This window comes from Rissa tridactyla, chromosome Z (genome assembly GCF_028500815.1).
Source record: "Rissa tridactyla isolate bRisTri1 chromosome Z, bRisTri1.patW.cur.20221130, whole genome shotgun sequence".
NCBI lineage: Eukaryota > Metazoa > Chordata > Aves > Charadriiformes > Laridae > Rissa > Rissa tridactyla.
In genome coordinates, this window is record NC_071497.1 from 720,249 (window position 1) to 740,701 (window position 20,453).

A 20,453-nucleotide genomic window follows, 5' to 3' on the forward strand; every position below is an offset into this window, starting at 1 on the left:
TGTCAAGGCTAGAGCAGCATGTCGTGGTTTCACCCCGGCCAGCGACCAGGACCACGCAGCCGCTCACTCACTCCCCCCTGCTGGGGTGGGGCCCAGAATCCCAGAATCCCAGACTGGACGGGGTCGGCAGGGGCCTCTGGAGATCACCCAGTCCAACCCCTGCCAGAGCAGGGTCACCCACAGCAGGTGGCACAGGAATGCGTCCAGGCGGGTTTGGAATTTCTCCAGAGACGGAGACTCCCCCACCTCTCTGGGCAGCCTGTGCCAGGGCTCTGCCACCCTCAAAGTGAAGAAGTTCCTCCTCACGTTTAGGTGGAACTTCCTACGCTCAAGTTTGTTTCCTTTACCTCTTGTCCTGTCCCTGGGCCCCACTGAGAAGAGCCTGGCCCCATCCTCCTGACACCCACCCTTTCAGTATTTGTAAGTGTTGATGAGATTCCCCCCTCAGCCGTCCTTTTTCCAGACTGAAGAGACCCAAATCCCTCAGCCTTCCTTCATCAGAGAGGTGTTCCAGTGCCCTCAGCATCTTGGTAGCCCTTTGCTGTCCCCTCTCCAGCAGTTCCCCGTCCTTCTTGAACCGGGGAGCCCAGAACTGGACACGGCGCTCCAGATGTGGCCTCACCAAGGCAGATTAGAGGGGAAGGATGACCTCCCTCCACCTGCTGGCCACACTCCTCTTGATGCATGAGCTGGGCCAAGCAGTCCCCGCCAAGAGCCCCAGGGCTTCTCCCGGCCTCGCAGGGCCCCACGGAAGGCCCAGTGGGGCCTGGGGAGCCGCGGGGCTCCCTGGGGCTCCCCGCGGGGCCCGGCAGAGCCCCTCCAGCTGCCTGGGGAACAGCAGGGCTCCCCGGGGCCGCAAGCGGGATCCAATGCAGTCCCTCCAGCTGTCGGGGGCGGCGGGGCTCCGCAGGGGTGCGAGGGGGGGCCCGGCAGAGCAGGTCCCCTACGGGTGTCTCCGCCTCCAGCGCCTCTCAGCCTCTCCCCAGGCGGCTCCCGTTCAGTAACCGACCCGCAGCGCCTCAGCCACTCCCCTTCCCCGGCGGCGCCGGCATCAGCCACCCACGGCGGAGGCCGGGCCGGGGCGGGCAGCGCGGAGTGCCCGGCCCCCCGCTTTCGCTTTCGCTTTGCCTCCCGCCATCTCGACGGGCGGCAGCGGCGGCGCCGGGGGCCGGTGGCCGCGGCAGGCAGTCTGGGGGCTGCCGGGGCTGCGGCGCGGCGCGGTGCGGTGCGGCGCGGTGCGGTGCGGTGCCGCGCCACGCGCCCCAGGGCTGTGCCCAGCGGGGGAATTCCCGCCGTTCCTTCCCGGCTCCCTCAGGCGGCGGGTGTAAAATGGCGCCGCGGCGGCGGGCCGGGCCGCCCCCATGGCCGTCGTTGGCCGTGGCGGCGGGGCTGGTGGGGCTGCTGAGCGCGGCTCTGGCTCTCGGCGGTGACAGCACGCCCTTCCCCTGGCAGGGGGTGAGACTCCCCAAGGATGTTGTCCCACTGCGTTACCACCTCGTCATCCATCCCAACCTCACCACCCTGACCTTCGCCGGCAGCGCCGCCATCGAGGTTACAGTCACCTGGCAGACCAGTGCGGTAGTCCTGCACAGCAAGCACCTGGGGATCGCCAGGGCCACCGTCGAGGCTGGCCACGGCCGCCCGGCGCAGGAGGCGCGGGTGGTGGAGCACCAGGCCCTGGAGCAGGTGGCACTCCTCACCGCTGAGCCCCTGCGGGCTGGGCACAACTACACCCTCCGCATCCAATACCGGGCAAATCTCTCCGAGTCCTTCCATGGCTTTTATAAAAGCACCTACAGGACCCGGGAAGGAGAACTCAGGTAACCCTTTTTGGAGGGCTGGAGCCCCTCTGCTGTGAGGACAGGCTGAGAGAGCTGGGGGGGTTCAGCCTGGAGAAGAGAAGGCTCCGGGGAGACCTTCCAGCCCCTTCCAGGCCCTAAAGGGGCTCCAGGAAAGCTGGGGAGGGACTCTGGAGCAGGGAGGGGAGCCGTGGGACAAGAAGGAGCAGGTTTAAACTGGAAGAGGGGAGATTTAGGTGAGATCTGAGGAAGAAGTTCTTGGCTGTGAAGGTGGTGAGCCCCTGGCCCAGGTTGCCCAGAGCAGCTGTGGCTGCCCCATCCCTGGAGGGGTTCAAGGCCAGGTTGGCCGGGGCTTGGAGCAACCTGGGCTGGTGGGAGGTGTCCCTGCCCAGGGCAGGGGGTGCCACTGGGTGGGCTTTAAGGTCCCCTCCAACTCTAAACATTCTGTGATTCTATGATTCTGTGATATGCAAAAGCTTTTGGTAGTACCTGTAGTTACTGTGTAAATGTGAAATTACTCTATTTTCAGACATCGCTGTGTGTATGAAGGTGTTTGACCGTAACCCTTTTTTTTCCCCCCACTTAGAGTGCTTGCAGCAACACAGTTTGAGCCGACAGCTGCGCGAATGGCCTTCCCATGTTTTGATGAACCAGCCTTCAAAGCCAGGTTCTCAATTAAGATCAGGAGGGAACCAAAGCACCGTGCGCTGTCCAATATGCCAATTGTAGGTGGATACTTTTAATGATGTGCTGTTGACTGATGATCTTTGAAACACAAAAGCAAAAGGAGAACAGAATATTCAGGCAGTTGCTTTTATTGGGAATGATGACCTGAACATGTTTGGTGAGACACTGGCCCAGGTTGCCCAGGGGCGTGGTAGACACCCCATCCCTGGAGACATTCCAGGCCATGCTGGGCAGGGCTCTGAGCAACCTGACCTAGTTGAAGAGGTCCCTGCTCATGGCAGGGGGGTTGGACTAGATGGCCTTTAAAGGTCCTTTCCAAGCTTCCCTCCCCTCCCCTCCCCTCCCCTCCCCTTCCCATTAGCGTGTGTGTGCTATTGCTGGTAGTCTTGACACAAGGTTAAAACAGAATGAAGAAAATAATGCATCGTATGGGTTCCTGCTTCTCAGCAGAAGTGTGAGAATGATCAGCACAGCGCAGCCTCCAAAATCTTTCTTTTACTCACACAATGCTTTCCATGTTGATCTTAGATTTTAAGATGAATGATGAAATGTGTGTGAATAAATACATGATGCATGTGTCTTAACTTAATTGTCAGATAAACAGGACTTTCTCTGTGAAAAAAAAAAATAACCTTTGGACTTCTAAAAAAACATCTCAGAGTGAGAGTGCTGTACATGTAGTAGCTACAGATATTGTTTGTGATTATAAATACGTATGCATATATGGGCTTAACTGTGTTTTGTACATTGGATCTTCCTTTGGGCGTAAGAGATTCTCCGTAAGTTCTTCTGTTCTATTAGTTGCTGGTTTGCAAGGAAACTAACCTTTATACGAGGGAACGGCACTTCCCACCCCTCACCCAAGTACCTTTCAAAAATGAAAAGTCTGGAAAGTTGGTGTAACAAAAATCAATTCTTTTGTAGAGAAACAGATAAAAAAATGACTAAGGAGTGAGTGCCAGTGTTACAGTTCAGTGGGGCTAAACGTGTTGCCGGTCAAGTTGGTCAGCTAGGGCTCTCTGTAACCAAGAGGGGAAATGGATACCTCCAACAGTGCCTCATTTTATGCGAAACCACACACCCGAGGTAGCTGAGTCACGATTTGGAGGAGCTCACTTCTCTCGCGTGTAACAGCGGCTGCTGAGATTTATACAGCTGCTGATCAGCTAAAGTTGTGTGAGATTAATTCCCTCGGTGTGAGATTAATTAATTCCATCGGTGTGAGCAGAGATTAATTCCATCGGTGGGCTCAACAGCGTTTTTGTTTTTCTGGTTTTACCGGTGTAGAAGTAAGTAACGCTTCTGAATGGAAGTGCCCCTATGTCTATACGTATGCGCAGTTCCGTTCTCGCTGTGGGGAAGGGTGGGCACGGGGATGGCTTTTTTCCAGTATGTCTTTGTAAAGTAATGTAATATCTTTAAACTGTAACGTAGTATCTATCTTTAAAATGCAGTATCTGTAAAGTGAGAAGAAAGACAGCAACTGCTGGTGCCAGGGTCCTCGCAGGTAGTACACTGGGTGATGCGCTGTGCTCGTTTTTTAGGTGAAGTCTGTGAATCTAACTCCCTGGCTTGTTGAGGACCATTTTGATACCACTGTCAAGATGAGTACGTACCTCGTGGCCTTTATCGTTTCGGACTTTAAATCCGTCAGCAAAATAACCAGTCGCGGAGTTAAGGTAACTCTGTCTCATTTTCTAAGAGCTTTTTTGTATTTAAGTCTGTATGAATACATAATGTTTTACTTTGCAGTTAGATCATCTGATTTATATGTCTCGACGTTTTACAGGAGGGAAAAGAGAGAAAGGAATTGATTCTGTACTTGGGTGATCAATTTGCATTCTGGGCTTTGTGAGTTTCACGGGTTTTTGGTAACGGGCTTACTTCTTAGACAGTTACATGCATTGGTGACAGCTTGTTTCATCTAAGATTGTATAATTAAACACAAATGAACTCCAGTTTTCATGGAGTATCAGCACTAATGGAAACCTGTGTCAGTTGAGTGACTCTATCGTGGTAGGGCTGGAAATAGTCGAAGTCTTTGGAGGGGTGTGGTGGTTCTCGTGGGTGAGTTTTAACACTTGTTTTCCTAATTCCGATAATGTTTTTCTGCAAATGTTTCAGTAGCCCGTGTGCGAGACGTGATAGGCATGTGCTCTAGTGTCCCTTTTTATGGTCATCGAAGTAACTGTGGTAAAGAGCAACTTCTGTAAGCTTTTGATGTTGGGGTTGAAGTGCTGCCTGCTTGTCTGCCGTAGATTTCTGTGTATACGGTGCCAGACAAGATCAAGCAAGCTGATTACGCGTTGGATGCTGCGGTGAAACTTTTAGACTTCTATGAGGATTACTTCAGCATTCCATATCCTTTACCGAAACAAGGTAAGTGTTAAATAATTTCATGCATTCAAGAACATTATTAAGCACCGACAGTAAAATACCACAAAACCAGAAATTTAGAGTATTAAGACAGGGCCCAGATTGGCTCAGAGGCTTTTGGAGTAAGTGTCTGCTTGACAGCACTTGAGGAAAAGCTCCACTGGGAGCTGAAGATCCTTGTCTTCTGCGTAGAGCTTTTTTTGAAAGTATGTTTTTGCAATTACATTAAAGAGAGCCTTTAGAAGTGTGTGTGATACCTGTGCTTATGTGGGAGCAGTCATGAAGTGGGAGGAGCAGGTAAGCGAGTTCTTTATTGAGGAAAACGATACCAGTAGTATTTTAATGTTTTTTTCTAGATTTAGCAGCTCTTCCTGATTTTCAGTCTGGTGCTATGGAAAACTGGGGACTGACCACATACCGGGAATCCGCATTGTTGTATGACCCTGAAAAGTCCTCGGCGTCTTCTAAACTTCGGATTACTATGATAATAGCCCATGAGCTGGCTCATCAGGTGAGATCTGGGGAAGAATAAGGAGTTCAGAAGGGCCTGCAGAGGGGTCAGGGTTGATGGATGCTGTGCGGGGAGGAGGGTCTTGGAGCTGGAAGCTGAAAAAAGCGGCCTCTGCTTGAGGGCTCGTCTGTGAACGAGGAGGACTGCTTTTGGGGAAGGAGTGCTGGCAGGCTGCACCGACGCGCAGGGCTGGAGGTACAATTGCGTTCAGTCCAGCAGCTCCAGCACTGTGGGGCCTTTGCACCGTTGACAGCCCTTGAAATTAATTTTAGGCCGCCAAAATGGGAACATGGAAGTTTGGAAAGGTGCGCCATTTCGTACGTGGCTTCCCTGCCAAACGGGGTTTCTTTGCAAGGTTTCTTGTGAGTGGAATGTGAGTAGAAGCCCATGTTTTGCTGTATTACTGCTAAAAGGAGAATGCAATGGGAAGAGGCCAGAGCAAGCTGTATCACTAGCAAAAGGTTCCGTAGCGGTCAATAACATACCCTAAATGCAGCTTCATAAATCACAGAATCACAGAAACTTCAGAGTTGGACGGGACCTCTAGAGATCATCTAGTCCCACTCCCCTGCCAAAGCAGGATTGCCCAGAGCACATCCCTCAGGGCTGCATCCAGGCGGGTCTTGAAAATCTCCAGAGAAGGGGACTCCACACCCTCCCTGGGCAGCCTGTTCCAGTGCTCTGTCACCCTCACCGTAAAGAAGTTTTTCCGTGTATTTGAACGGAACTTCCTGTGTTCTAACTTGTGCCCGTTGCCCCTCGTGCTGTCACTGGGAACCAATGAAAAGAGGCTGGCACCATCCTCCTTCAACCCACCCTTTAGATACTTATATGCCATAATAAGGTCTCCCCTCGGCCTTCTCTTCTCCAGGCTAAAGAGTCCCAGCTCTCTCAGCCTTTCCTCATAAGGGAGATGCTCCAGTCCCTCAATTATCTTAGGTGCCCTACACTGGACCCGCTCCAGTAGTTCCCTGTCCCTCTTGAAGCGGGGAGCCCAAAACTGGACGCAGTATTCCAGCTGTGGCCTCACCAGTGCAGAGTAGAGGGGGAGAATGACCTCCTTCGACCCGCTGGCCACACTCTTCCCTATGCAGCCCAGGATTCCATTGGCCTTTTTGGCAACAAGGGCACATTGTTGGCTCGTGGATAATTTACTGTCTACCAGGACCCCCAGATCCTTCTCCTCAGAACTACTTCCCAGCAGGTCCACCCCTAACCTATACTGGTGCTTAGCATTCTTCCTCCCCAGGTGGAGGACCTTGCACTTGCTTTTGTTGAACCTCATTTGGTTCTTCTCTGCCCAGCTCTCCAGCCTGTCCAGGTCACGCTGGATGGCAGCACGGCCCTCCGGAGTGTCAGCCACCCCTCCCAGCTTGGTATCATCAGCAAACTTGCTGAGGATACACTCTGTCCCATCATCCAGGTCATTAGTGAATATACTGAACAAAACTGGACGGAGTATTGACCCCTGGGAGACACCACTGGTTACAGGCCTCCAACTGGACTCTGTGCCGCTGATCACAACCCTCTGAGCTCTGTCGCGCAGCCAGCTCTCGATCCACCTCACCATCACCTCATCTAGCCCATACTTCCTCAGCTTCCTAATGAGGATGTTGTGGGAGACAGTGTCAAAAGCCTTGCTAAAGTCAAGGTAGATGACATCTACGGCTCTCCCCTCATCCAGCCAACCCGTTATAACATCATAGAAAGCTATCAGATTGGTCAGGCATAATTTGCCCTTGGTAAATCCATGCTGACCACTTCCAATAACTTCCTGTTCCTCTATGTGTTTGGAGACGACATCCAGAATGAGTCGCTCCATTACCTTCCCGGGGACAGAGGTGAGACTAACCGGTCTGTAGTTCCCTGGCTCCTCCTTCTTGCCTTTTTTAAAGATTGGAGCGATGTCAGCCTTCCTCCAGTCCTCAGGCACCTCTCCTGTTCCCCACGACCTTTCAAAGACGATGGAGAGTGGTCTAGCAATAACATCTGCCAGCCCTCTCAATGCAATGCAACCTTTGTGAGAAATTGTGTATTTAATGTCAGAAGTCCTTTTTTTTTTCCCCCAGTGGTTTGGCAACCTTGTTACCATGGAGTGGTGGAATGACCTGTGGTTAAATGAAGGGTTTGCGAAGTTTATGGAGTTCGTCTCAGTCAGCGTTACCCATCCAGAACTGAGAGTTGTAAGCAGCTGTTACTGTATTTTTGTTTTATAACTGCCTTCTAAATCCACTACTGAGTAAGGACAAAGATGAAACAGATTAGTGCTGTGAACCACTTTTAAATTTCTGTTTGATAGGATGATCTGACGTTAACTGGGAAGGATAGGAATATGGATTTAACTATATGTAAATGTTTTCGTGAACTGATGACGGAAGTTAACGATTGCGGTGCAAACGTATTCTTTTTTTGAAGAGACTTAGACTTCCAAAAAAGTAAAGAAATTCTTTTGTCTGATTTCTTCCAAGAGGGTCAGATTTGAAAACACCAAAATCCTTCCACTAGCTCTAGCAGAGGCCCGATACGTGACATTTTCTGCCGAAGTCAGATGGACGGTGCATCTGGGCAGAATTTTGCCATAGCCTAAGTGGCTACGATAATAGGGAAATTCACATTTTTCCTTTTTTTTCTTTTTTTTTAATTGTTTTTTACGCTTACTGACCACTCTGTCATCAAACTGTTGGAATGTGCAGGTGTCTTTTTGGAGTTATTTTGAAGTCTCACTAGCTCAACTATTTAAGTTAGTTTAAAACACCAGAAGTCACTTGGCTGTCTGTTCTGCTGGTTGGAGGTTATTTTTATGCTCTGGAAGAAAAAGGAAGCTGAGTCGTCTTTTCTTTGTGTGGCTTAAAAGATCATGGGGAACGGACTGAGAAGTGAACGCGTAGGGATTCAGTAGTCACCGAGCAAAATTTAGTAGTAATATTTGGTTCTGCCTCCCATCAGGAAGACTATTTCTTACGGAGATGTTTTGATGCCATGGCAGTGGATGCCTTAAATTCCTCACACGCTATATCTACTTCTGTGGAAGATCCAGCTCAAATTTTAGAAATGTTTGATAGCGTTTCCTATGAGAAGGTAAAGTACATAACTGCTGCTGATTTCAGTTGTGCTGCTTGTACTAGTCAATTGTATTTTACTGATTTTACCCCTACATACAAGATGTCCCTGAGTCACGGTGTTAATTGTTTTATGACTGGAATAATGCCTTGTTGGAAACACCTGGGTGGATTCAAAGGGCAGTTGCGTTTTCGATTTCTCAAATGAGGAAGCCTTTGCTTCTTCTACCTCTTCTGTATCAATTTAGTCTTAAACCACTTTTTTAGGGTCTTAACCCAAGGAGTGTTTTTCACTGGAGCATCGTGTGGTGCTGGCATGTATAGTAATTAAAAAAACCAATAACATCACTTGCTCAATCGGTGATATTTTTAAGAGCAATCGTCACAAAAAGACCAAAGTACTGTTTCAATATGCATAAAACCTGGGTATTTTTTTATTCAGAGGGACGTAGAAAAGTGAACTGCTATGTAGATTAGTGGTATGCTGGAACTCTTCTGAAACAAGCACCTTGCCAGCTAAAGGGGTAGTTGTGTAAACACTTTGTGACTCTTTTTTTCAGGGATCTTGCGTATTAAATATGCTGAGGGACTACCTGACTGCTGATGTGTTTAAAGCTGGACTTGTCCAGTACCTGCAGAAATACAGCTATCAGAATACAAAAAATGAAGATTTGTGGAACAGCATGACAAATGCAAGTATTCCTTATTCTCTTTTTTTTTTTTCAAATTTCGTAACTTCTGGTGTTTTGTCTCTAATATATTACTGAGGACTGTGGCCAGTACTTACGATTATGACATCAAAGCGAGATGACCCAAAACTTTGGGGTTTTTTCCTTTCAGATTTGCCCTACAATAGGTAACGATAAAAATGGACTACAAGGTGATGGTTTTTGCAGAAGCAGCCAACAGTCATCTTCAAGTGCAGTAAGTATCTGGTTTTCCACCTGCCAGTGCTTAGGAGTTTGGCACGTGTCTGTGCCCTCTGATGTTACTGTTCCGTGCCGTGGCATTGATCCGTGCCCCTTCCAAAAGCATCCTTTACCGCTTGAGCACGGTCCTAGGGAGTGTAAAGTTTCCTCAGTTCCACGGGAGATCTGTTTTCTCTGACATCGGACAGAAATCCTACTCCTGTGCCCAGGGCTGATTGCAAAGCAGCAGAACTTAATGAGATGTCATTAACTATATGAGACCGCCCACAAAATAAACAGCTGGAGATGTCATCCAGTCTAACCGCACCTATGTAGAGCTTACCAATACCGAGGGCCTTTTAGAGTTCTGACATACCCGCTTCTGTTTCACTGTCAGTGTACTCCTGTCTTCTTCCTCTTCCTCCGTGTTGTCTTTTTCCCTCACTAAAAACCAGCACTGGACTAACAGAGAACCTCCTGACGTGAGGGCAATGATGGACACCTGGACACTGCAAAAAGGCTTTCCCCTGGTAACTGTCACAGTGAGAGGGAAGAACGTCCACCTGCAGCAGGAGCGCTACGTGAAGGGAGTAGACGCTGCCTTGTCCACAGGGTAAACAAAATGGGGCAATCTCAGCACACAAACCGAAATACTGTCCTATGGCAGACAGTGATGTCCAGTAAGAGCTCTTACAATTGCTTCTCGAGGAGCGCTCCCTGAGCTGTTTGGCTGGGAGGCTTTCCCGGTGTAGCTCGGGATCGGTAGCACTCCTGTCCTTGGACCCCGCACGCCTGGCCACGGTGGCAGAAGCTGCAGAGCTGCCGTGTCTGCGCCTCTGGGCGAGCCCACGCTGGAGACGTGCCAGCGGGACCAGGCTGGAAAGTTTGTAGTGTTGCGGCTTCAGTGTCAGTCATCCCCCAAGCAAACAAAACGAAAGCTGGCTAGGTGCCTCTGGCTCTGCGCTGAGCGCAGAGGTGCGAGTGCAGCGCGTTGCCGTTACCGCGCGGGCAAAGGTATTACTCAGCGGTTGGAGTGGGACAAGTTGGAGAAGCTTTTGTGAAGTTCTTTCATTAAACAAAGCACTTCTGTTTTGCAATAGGTACTCGTGGCACGTTCCTCTAACCTACATTACCAGTAAATCTGACACGGTGGAGAGATTTTTGATGACAACTAAAGCAGGTAATTTCTTTGACGAAATAGGAGATTAATGTATTCAACGTTTGTTTGCAAGCCTTTTAGTTTTGCACAGTTTTTTTCGGACCGGGGAACTGGAACTACTGGTACCGGAGAAGCAATTTTTTGTCAGCCCCGTAATACCACGACGTCAATCTGTTCATGTATTTAGAAACCGTGTTCCTGTGTTCTTTAAATGCCTGAAATGAGAATAACACTGTCATTGGGTGTAGTACGAGGATGTGTTTGAATCAATAAGAAAAAAAAAAGGAGTTCCATTTTCGTTTCCAGATGTCATTATCCTCCCGGAAGAGGTGGAGTGGGTTAAATTCAACGTGGACATGAATGGGTATTACATTGTGCACTACGAAGATGACGGATGGGATCGCCTGATTAACCTTTTGAAAGAGAACCACACAGCAATTAGCAGCAACGACAGAGCCAGTCTGGTTAACAACGTATTCCAGCTCGTGAGGTATGGCCGCCTGCCCAAGTCTGAAGAAAATACAAACTCTGTGTTTCTGCATATATACCACTGGGGAAGGAAGTGCCGATAAGTACGTAGTATTCCTTAAATCTGTTAAGAAGGTGGAGAGCGTATTCTTTTCCTGCTTACAGCAGTGTAAGCCCAGGATTTTTCTTGGTTGCAGTGGATTTATCTAACCCTATTTAGCGAAACATGTTGTGTTCAATATTTGTTGTTGGCTAAGGGAAGGATGCCAGTGTGAAGCGTGAAGCGTGAAGGACTAGGATAATGTTTTTGCACCTGGAAAGATCCCGGTGCCATTTGTTGTTTAGAAACAAGGCTGTTACAGTCATAAAGACGTGATGTGATTCTGATCGGGCTTAATCTTGGTTCCCGGGGATGCATTAGGAAAGGCTGTGTCCTAGAGGCGCTTTCCCAACGTTTGTGCGCAGCTCAGAGAACTAAGGAACCGGCCGAAGTAATTCCCGGTCTGAGCTCCCGGTGTTTGAGAAAGAGGGCAGTGGCAGGGAGATGGGCGATAATTAAGATCGTATGAATTTGAGCTGGCAGCTGAAGGGGATGTCAGCAGGCCTAGTTGCGATGTTCATTTGGACAGCAGAGGAAAGGTCTTTCTCGTTTGGAAAGAGGAGAGTGAAGCGAGATTTTCAGCACGTTCGAGGAGCTTCGAGAGCGAAGGAGGAAGGGACAGCTAGAGATGCAAATTGAGTTAAGCAGAGTTCATTTTGTGATGCGGGACTAGAGCATACTTGTATTTTGAGGCAGAAGAGACGGGTGAATAAGGACAAAATGAGAACGTGTGCAGGGAGCTGACATGGAAAGGAGTCCGAAGAAAAGGATTCACAGAAGGATGAACAAACGAGCAGGGGGAGTGAGCAAAGACCTCTTGGGTGTTCTCTATTTGCTCTTGGAAGAAACCGTTGAGAGGTGTCTGGCAGGGGTAGGAGAGAGTTTGCCGAGTCAGGTAAAGACAGTGAAGGAGCAGTTGGCGTTGTAGCTTCGAGGCTTACTGCAGGCCAAATATCTACATGTTGAGCTGGAAGGGTGTTTTGCCGAGGAGGTCATCTCAGTGGTGGGATTCCTTCTGTACGTGTGTGGTTTGCAGAGCAAAAGCAATAGTGGGAGAGGGCAGGAGGGAGAGGCTCTGCTGGGATAACCTCGGCGCGTGAGAGAGGCGGGGAAAAAGTCGATCTTCCGAGGTCATTCTCTTACAGTCCATTTCTTAGTTCAAAGGTTAAATGTTAGGTTTCATAGCTTGGGTAGCTGCTGAGCAACATTTCACTTCCAAAAGCAGAGTTAAAAAGAGATTTGAAAATACTCTTAAGGCATTCCTATTTGTATAGTTTTCCGCAAAACATTTGACTTAGCTTTTGCTTTTAAGTTTTAATTATAACTTGTTTTATCCCCTGTCGTCTGCTTCCTTAGCGTAAACAAATTGTCGATTTCCAAAGCTTTTGATTTGAGTTTGTACCTGAAACACGAAAGACAAATCATGCCTGTACTCCAGGGTATGAGCGAGCTGATTCCTATATACAGGCTTGTGGAGAGGAGGGATACGGGTGGTACAGAGAAACAGTTAAAGGTAAGGTTTTAAAAATCGAGAATGTTCTAACTCTGCCTGTACCCTATAAAACGCACTTTAAAATATATCTGTGTTGTTTCCGTGTCTTAGGAGTATATAGTCAATCTGTTTAAAGACCTGATTGACAAGCAGTCTTGGAGCGATGAAGGCTCAGTGTCTGAGAGATTTCTTAGGCACTCGCTGCTGCTGTTCGCCTGCGTGCACAGGTACCAGCCGTGCGTGGACAAAGCCAAAGGATATTTTACAGAATGGCAGAAATCCAACGGGACCTTGAGGTCTGTTCTGTAACTATTACTGCCTTTTCTGATACTCTGTTTAATACCAGTAGAGTTAATTTACAAAAAGAGCTAAACTTCAGTCCTTTCCGTGCGCTGAAGTTGAGCCTTCGTGGTTTTCTAACTTAGACTTCACGTTCCCAGCGCCTTCGCAGTTTGGTGCATGATATGTGCCCAAACTAGCGCATACATCATGTGGAACTCCACAACTTGGCTTGGTAAAGATGTTCTGGAAAGCGAAGATAACATGTATTCCCCGATTTACATGTCTGAAGACTGACCTATAGCCGCTGTAAAACCAGTTCCCTACTGTTCATGAACTTCACCTGATGTTTGTTTCTCCTCATGGTGGAAGAACTCCCTAAAACACCCTCCAAAGTACCTCTGAGAGATTGTCCTGGGCAGGCCAAAGGGGACCGTATCGGTATCTCACTGGCCATAGCCATGAAAGGAGCATACAAAAATAAAGGACAAAAAAAAAAATGATGAGTCCAGAATTTCTGGGAGTTGTTTCCAAGGCAGGAGCAACACTGAGATACAGCCTGATACGCTTAAGTGTTTCACAGCGGCAGGGGTCCCTGTCTGATACCCCCCAGGGACCAGTATTTTTGAATAAGTTGTCCGCCGTGCGAGTGGACGTGCGACGGTGACGTGGTTATGTCTCTACCCGTGGTCCTAAATACGCCGTGGAGAGTAACGTGGTCTTCAACTCGTTGTAGCTTGCCAGCAGACGTGAAGGCAGCAGTGTATGCTGTCGGAGCGCAAACATCCGAAGGCTGGGATTTCCTGCTCAGTAAATACAGACTGCACTCCTTCAGCGTAGAGAGAGACGACATCGAATGGGCTCTCAGCCTCAGCAGAAGTAAGGACAAGCTTCAGTGGTAAGTAGTCACACAGGAAGAGCAAGGTGTTTGGAGAAACTTTACGACCATTGAAACGGGAAATAGAATTATTCAGAGTCTCGTTTCAGAGCTTTTGCATTTCATGGCGTATCAAATGCTTTGTAGAGGTAATATGGTCAGAGGAAGTGGCTGCACCTTTTCATTTCTGTGTTCTGGTGCCAGGAGTCAACGCGCTCAGAATTTGCAGCAGCAAATTAGGACAAAATGCAAGATACCTGATCTTTGCTTGATAGACACTTCTTCATTTACCTTACTAGTGACTGTGATTACAGGCACACATGCTGTACGTTTCTTATAAAAATTTGAGGTTTCCTGCTTTTAAGCGAGCTGAGCACCACTGAGGTTTTCAGGGGTTAACTGCAAACCACGCGTTTTGTGACTTCCGCCGTTTGATGGGGGTGACAGCATGCGACACCGATGGAGCTGTGTCCCCGTATCACTGGAGACGTGCTTTAGCTCTTCTGTAATGTCATTATTTATTCTCTGCATTGCATTGCTGTTCGGGCACTTGCAGGTCCGAATTTTCCACTGGCACGTAGTGTAGAACAAATACCTTTCTTTCAGGGGGCGGATGGACTGTCATTAATTTGGAGATTTTGAGTAGGAGCAAACTGTAGCCCCGATTTTATGCTTGGTATTTAGAATACAGGTCTGCCAAGTAGCTGTAACTGTGAAAATAACAGCGATGGGAAAGATGGATGTGGCCGAGGAGTTTGTTGTGAGAAGTCGGAAGTGACCCGGCAGAAATGACGCGTCAGGACCTTTAGAAAAAGGAACTTCCAACCAAAAACTCGGTACCAAATGAGTAATTTGCCAGGTTTATCTCCTGGTCTAAACAACTTCCGTCTCTGCTATTGATTCTTAGGTTAATGGATCAAGGTCTGCGTGGTGACATCGTAAGAACTCAGGATCTTCCACATATTATTGTATTTGTTTCCAAAAACCCAGCCGGCTATCATCTGGCTTGGACGTTTTTGAAAGCAAATTGGGAGAAATTCGTAGAAAAGTAAGGAACAGAAGTTGTTTTACTGCTCTCTCTATCCAATGATACTTTAAAACTCTACTGGCTCCAAAAATAGGCATTTTCTGAGTATCGGTGGTTCTTTTTGCCAGATTTGAACTTGGTTCGAATTCCATAGCCACCATCGTCACTGGAGTGACAAGTCGGTACTCTACAAGGTCACAGCTTGCACAGGTGAGCCATTCAGATTCTGGTTTTAAAACATAGCTGTAGTATAGCTGAAATTAAAATTGGGATTAAATCTTAACATGGTAAAAGCACGGCCAGTTATGAAGCGTCAGGGTAAGACCCTGCGTTTTCCTTGCGAAACGATGGTGTTGGTGATGAGTTAGGTTACTGAAGGAAGAGCATTAAGCCAATGCCCAGGAGGAGGATGTTCTTTGTTTAAGCAGCGGGCCTGGGTGCAGCGTGTCAACGTTTGTCTGCCGTTCGTGCTTTACCTGCCTCTGTTTTTTCTGCCGGCTCTGGAGAACAGTGAGAAAAAACCGTTAGGTCTGTTCACTGATTGTACAGAAGACAAATGCTGAAGGCCAGTGAGAAATACACCGCTGTTCTGTATCCTCTATTCTGGGGAAAATTCTCCACGCTCCTGGGTGTCACAGAGGATAATGATTTTGTCGACTTAATCCACAATCCCTGTCGATGGTAAAAAACCCAGACTGGCCCACGTGCAGATATAATGGCATTCCTGACAATGCCTTTTCAGAAGCTGCAATTTTTGTTGCCAGTTTAGACTTTTCTGCTTTACGGCAAAACACAGGCCTAAGTAATGCAACCATATTAAATATAAAAGGAGAGAATATAGAATACGGTCTTCAGTCTTCATTTTAAATCTGAGCGGACTCTCCCAGTCTGTCACGAGCAGCATCTTGGCCAGTGGCAGGGGCTGCAGGGACATTTCCGTGTCCTACCCAGAAATGTGGCTGTGTCTCCCTGGGGATCCGTGGGACTCAGGCACGAGTCTCTGAATCCAGGCAAAGTCACTCTGAGGCTGAGGGAGAAAATCCAGCAGCTCCCTTCCTTGTATCCTATTTGTGTCTCTGTGGTACTTTGTACAAGTATTTGCGTCTTGTATCACACTCATCAAGGTAAATTATCAGAAAATGATGTCTTTAATTTGTACAGTATGTACAGTCACTGTATCTTTTAAAAGCGTCTGCCATTAACGCCAGCTCAAGCCTGAGCCTTGTGATCAGGACTGCCTCCTTGGGGAAAAAAACAAGAGAAAAAAAAAAAGAAAAAAAGTGAAAGAGGCAGCTGCCAATACTTGCAGCAGCCGCGGGGAATGCAGTGAATTCAAGGAGCAGAAGCAGCCTCCAGGTTTCCAGTGGCTGCCTTCCCAAGTGCTTCAAGGGTGAGAGCAGCGGCTTCCCCAAGCACTGGAGGAGGTTGGAGGGTTTTTTTTAGAAAAATGAAAGGAGGTGCAGACGTCCCTGTGTAGGGAAAACTTCCGAAAGTGCTTTGCCATCAACACTTACGCTTCTGCTGCGCCTCCAAATGGTCTGGAGCTGCCGGCAGGCAAAGGTCAGTGGCTCTCCTTGAGCCACTCTAGTAACAGCCGCACGGTCTCTTGTCTGTCCCACACCGTTGTCCCGCCCGTACCAGCAGGAGCACCCGGCCGAGCTTCGGGGGAAGGTGTGTTCGGGAGCAGAGCAGCCACCGGGCAGAGCAGGGGACGCTCAGTCTCCCCGGTGACGTCTGCGCTGAAACACTGCAGCTGCCACGGCTGAAACGGCCACACGGGTTTATTGAACGAGCAGGAACCAGACGACAGCTCCTGCAGCTGCGTTTTTTTATGGTCGAATTTGAAATGTGATCTTGCCGGGCTTGTGAGATCGAGCCGCTACGAAACCGTTTCAAAAAACTCTTCTTGGGATGGCGGGCCGGGGAGCAGGGAGGAAGGGAGGCGGGGCAGAGCCAAGGCCAGGTTCGAGGATCACAAGTTTCTTCTGGTCTTCCTGCGCAACGGAGAGGTGGCCGCCTCTTCATCGACTGTTCTTTCACTTTTTTGTCAACAGGTGAAAGAATTCTTCAGTTCTCTGGATGAAAGAAGCGCACAGCTTCGCTGTGTCCAGCAAGCTATCGAAACCATTGAAGACAACATACAATGGATGGATAGAAATTTGGAGAAAGTCAAGACATGGCTGCAAAACAACCATCTGTAAATTAAGGCACCTTGCTTATTTTTGTCAGAAGTAACTGAAAAGGCATGAAAAAGGAGGGCTGGAGGGACAGCTCAATTGGATAGATTTGTTTGGGAGGCACTGTAAGGCGGGCTAATGCTGCTGCTGCTCAGGATTTGTCTGTCTCACGGTTGCGGCTTGCTGGGAACAGACCCGGTCCTTTCGCTGGTGTCTCCCCAGGTGACACTTCTGAGAGAAGGGGGATGCTGTGGCGTGAATTAAGGCGGGGGGGGCGGGGGTTGTGTGACTGCTAGAAATGCGAAATGCATTGCTTCTGAAAAAGCCGAAGGTACTGTGAGATGAACAACCCAGAGGAACTTCCCACCTGCAGGTGCTGACCCTTCGCTGTCGTTCCTGCAAAGGTACAATGGGCCGCGCTACTCGACACTGACACGCGCTACAGCCCTACCGCGTTGCGGACGCGTCTTTATCCTTAGGGTTTGTGTTCCCAGGGGAGTAATTTTGACAAGCCTGTACCTTGGATCAAGCGTCAGGTAATTAAAAAACCCCCAAGTACCAAGTGTAGTTAAAATTGCCTCAATCAAAGTAAATACGACGAGGCCCATCCCTGCGAGCTCTCTGGCGGTGTCTCAGGGCTGGGGACATTGCGGTGGCTGCACGCTGCCGAGGTGCCCGTAACGCCACCCTCTCGCCGAGTCCTGCCCGGCTCCTCCTGCTGCCGGTGTGGATGCTTTGCCCGCACTGGAAATATTCTTGTGCTTTTAGGTAACAAGTACGTACATTTTCTGTGCAAAAATAAAAAAAAAACAGTTGGTGGATTATACTTCAGATGATTAACCAGCAGTTTGTTTCAGCAGGAATTTTTGCTTTTCATTATCCCTTTTTCACCTAATCGAAATGCAACTGTTGTCACACGTACCCATTGACACTCAACAGGACAGACGGGCATTGCGCTCCTTACGTCTTGCCTGTAGGTCATGATCCCCTGCCCTCTTGTCACCAGGCAGAAGGAGGGGAACTAGGAGAGGAGGGCGGGGAATGGAGGCGGGGAATGGAAGCGGGTACTTGCTGGGGGCAGCAGGAGGTCCCCTCCAGACCCCCCATGCCCCCCCAGGTGCCCGTACAGAACACATACGGGCCTCTGGAGACGGACCATGAGGGAACTAAGGATGCTGATAGAGCCCCATCCGGGGAGTCGCCAAAGCAGCCAGCTCCACGCATTAAGACTGCTGCTGTGAAGAGCAGGAGGAGGGCAACAGTCGTAGGGGGGTCCATTCTGAGGGGAACGGAGGGTCCCGTATGCAGGCCGGACCCTTCCCACAGGGAGGTCTGCTGCCTCCCTGGGGCCCGTGTTAGGGATACCGCCGGGAAGCTTCCTGGCCTGAAACGTCCCTCCGATTATTACCCTCTTTTGATCGTACAGGCAGACGGTGAGGAGCTGGAGAGCAGAAGTCCGAGGGCAATGGAGAAAGATCTCAGGGCCTTGGGACGGCTTGTCAAGGGTTCGGGAGCACAAACTGTGTTCTCCTCTGTCCCTCCTGTTTGGGGACTGACGAATGGGTAAACAAGAAAATCGGACAGATCAACACCTGGCTCCGAAACTGGTGCTACGAGCAGGGCTTTGGGTTCTGTGATCGTAGTTTGATCTGCAGGACGCCGGGCCTGCTCGCTAAGAATGGGAAAAGCCGATCCCGAAAGGGGAAAAGGGCACTAGGCTGAGAGTTAGCAAGGCTCATGGACGGGGCTTTAAACTAGAAACGAAGGGGGAAGGGGATAAAACCAGGCCCGCTAGTAACGAGCCTAGGGATAAAGGGCCAAGGGTGGGGGTGAAGTCGGTAGCCCAGCTCAAGTGCGCCTACACGAATGCACGCAGCATGGGCAACAAACGGGATGAGCTGGAAGCCGTTGTGCAGCAGGACAGCTATGAGGTAGCGGCCATCACGGAAACGTGGTGGGATGACTGTCACGACTGGAATGCTGCGATGGATGGCTATAAGCTCTTCAGAAGGGCCAGGCAAGGAGGGAGAGGCGGGGGTGTGGCTCTGTGCATTAGGGAATGTTTTGATTGTATGGAGCTAGATTCCAGCGATGGTAAAGTTGAGTGTTTATGGGTAAGGACGAAGGGGAAGGCAAATAAGGGAGATGTTGTGCTGGGAGTATGCTACAGACCACCCAACGAGCATGAGGAGACAGATGAAGTCTTCTGTAAGCAGCTGGCTGAAGTCTCGCCATCACCAGCCCTTGTTCTGGTTGGGGACCTCAACCTGCCGGGTATCTGCTGGAAATACAACACAGGAGAGAGCAGGCAGGCTCGGAGGTTCCTCGAGTGCATGGAAGAGAACTTCCTGACACAACTGGTAGGGGAGCCTCCCAGGGGAGGTGTCTCGCTAGACCTACTGCTCACAAAGAGAGAAGGACTAGTGGGAGATGTGGTGGTCGGAGGTCGTCTGGGGTTTAGTGATCATGAAATGGTCACGTTTTCAATTCGTAGCGAAGTAAGGAGGGGGGTTAGCAAAACCTCCACCTTGGACTTCCGGAGGGCGGACTTTGACTTGTTCAGGACACTGGTTGAGAGAGTCCCTTGGGGGACTCAGGACTTTGTCCTGAAGGGCAAAGGGGTCCAGGAAGGCTGGACGCTCTTCAAGAAGGAAATCTTAAAGGCCCAGGAGCAGGCTGTCCCCAAGTGTCACAAGTCTAAAGGGCGGGGAAAATGGCCAGCCTGGATGAATAAGGAACTTCTGCTGGGACTTAGGAATAAAAGGAGGGTTTACCACCTTTGGAAGAAGGGACAGGCAACTCAGGAGGACCACAGAGATCTCATTAGGTTATACAGAGAGAAAATTAGGAAGGCAAAAGCCCAGCTGGAGCTCAACGGGGGGGAAGTTGCAACCAAGGATGAGGAGAAGGCTGAGATCCTTAATGGCTTCTTTGCCTCCGTCTTCAACAGTCAGACCAGCTATCCCCAGGGTGCTCAGCCTCCTGAGCTGGGAGATAAGCATGGAGAGCAGAACAGCCCACCCATAATCCAGGAGGAAGCAGTCAGTGATCTGCTTCTGCACCTAGACGCACACAAGTCGATGGGGCTGGATGGGCTTCACCCAAGAGTACTCAGGGAGCTGGCGGGAGAGCTCACCAAGCCCCTCTCCATCAGTTATCAACAGTCTTGGTCAACAGGGGAGGTACCAGATGACTGGAGGGTGGCTAATGGGACACCCATCTACAAGAAGGGTCGGAAGGAGGATCCGGGGAACTACAGGCCTGTCGGCCTGACCTCAGTACCAGGGAAGATCATGGAGAGGATCATCTTGAGTGAGCTCTCACGGCAAGTGCAGGGCAGCCAAGGGGTCAGGGCCAGCCAGCATGGCTCTAGGAAAGGGAGGTCCTGCTGAACCAGCCTGATCTCTTCCTATGACCATGTGACCCACCTTCTGGATGCGGGGAAGGCTGTGGACGTTGTCTGTCTGGACTTTGGTAAGGCCTTTGACACCGTCCCCCACAGCATTCTCCTGGAGAAGCTGGCGAATCATGGCA

The 20,453-nt window shown here is 49.6% G+C and overlaps 1 protein-coding gene across 1 annotated transcript; it reads left to right on the forward strand.

Moving 5' to 3' along the window:
• The first annotated feature begins 1,187 nt into the window (after window positions 1–1,187).
• Window positions 1,188–19,009, forward strand: LOC128902706 (endoplasmic reticulum aminopeptidase 1-like). Its single transcript, XM_054186129.1, has 18 exons — window positions 1,188–1,820; window positions 2,386–2,524; window positions 4,031–4,165; window positions 4,745–4,865; window positions 5,219–5,373; window positions 7,443–7,556; window positions 8,320–8,451; window positions 8,993–9,124; window positions 9,273–9,356; window positions 9,796–9,953; window positions 10,441–10,520; window positions 10,806–10,989; window positions 12,424–12,580; window positions 12,671–12,855; window positions 13,575–13,736; window positions 14,623–14,763; window positions 14,871–14,952; window positions 16,797–19,009. The coding sequence occupies exons 1-18, from the start codon at window positions 1,330–1,332 to the stop codon at window positions 16,941–16,943; spliced, it is 2,799 nt and encodes a 932-aa protein (XP_054042104.1). The 5' UTR covers window positions 1,188–1,329; the 3' UTR covers window positions 16,944–19,009.
• Window positions 19,010–20,453: the final 1,444 nt, after the last annotated feature.

Excerpts from the sequence above, each read along its gene's own strand:
- LOC128902706 (XM_054186129.1), top strand. The coding sequence starts at position 1,330 with ATGGCGCCGCGGCGGCGGGCCGGGCCGCCCCCATGGCCGTCGTTGGCC. Across the intron at positions 7,557-8,319 it reads CCCATCCAGAACTGAGAGTT|GAAGACTATTTCTTACGGAG; the intron begins GTAAGCAGCTGT and ends GCCTCCCATCAG. Across the intron at positions 13,737-14,622 it reads AGTAAGGACAAGCTTCAGTG|GTTAATGGATCAAGGTCTGC; the intron begins GTAAGTAGTCAC and ends ATTGATTCTTAG.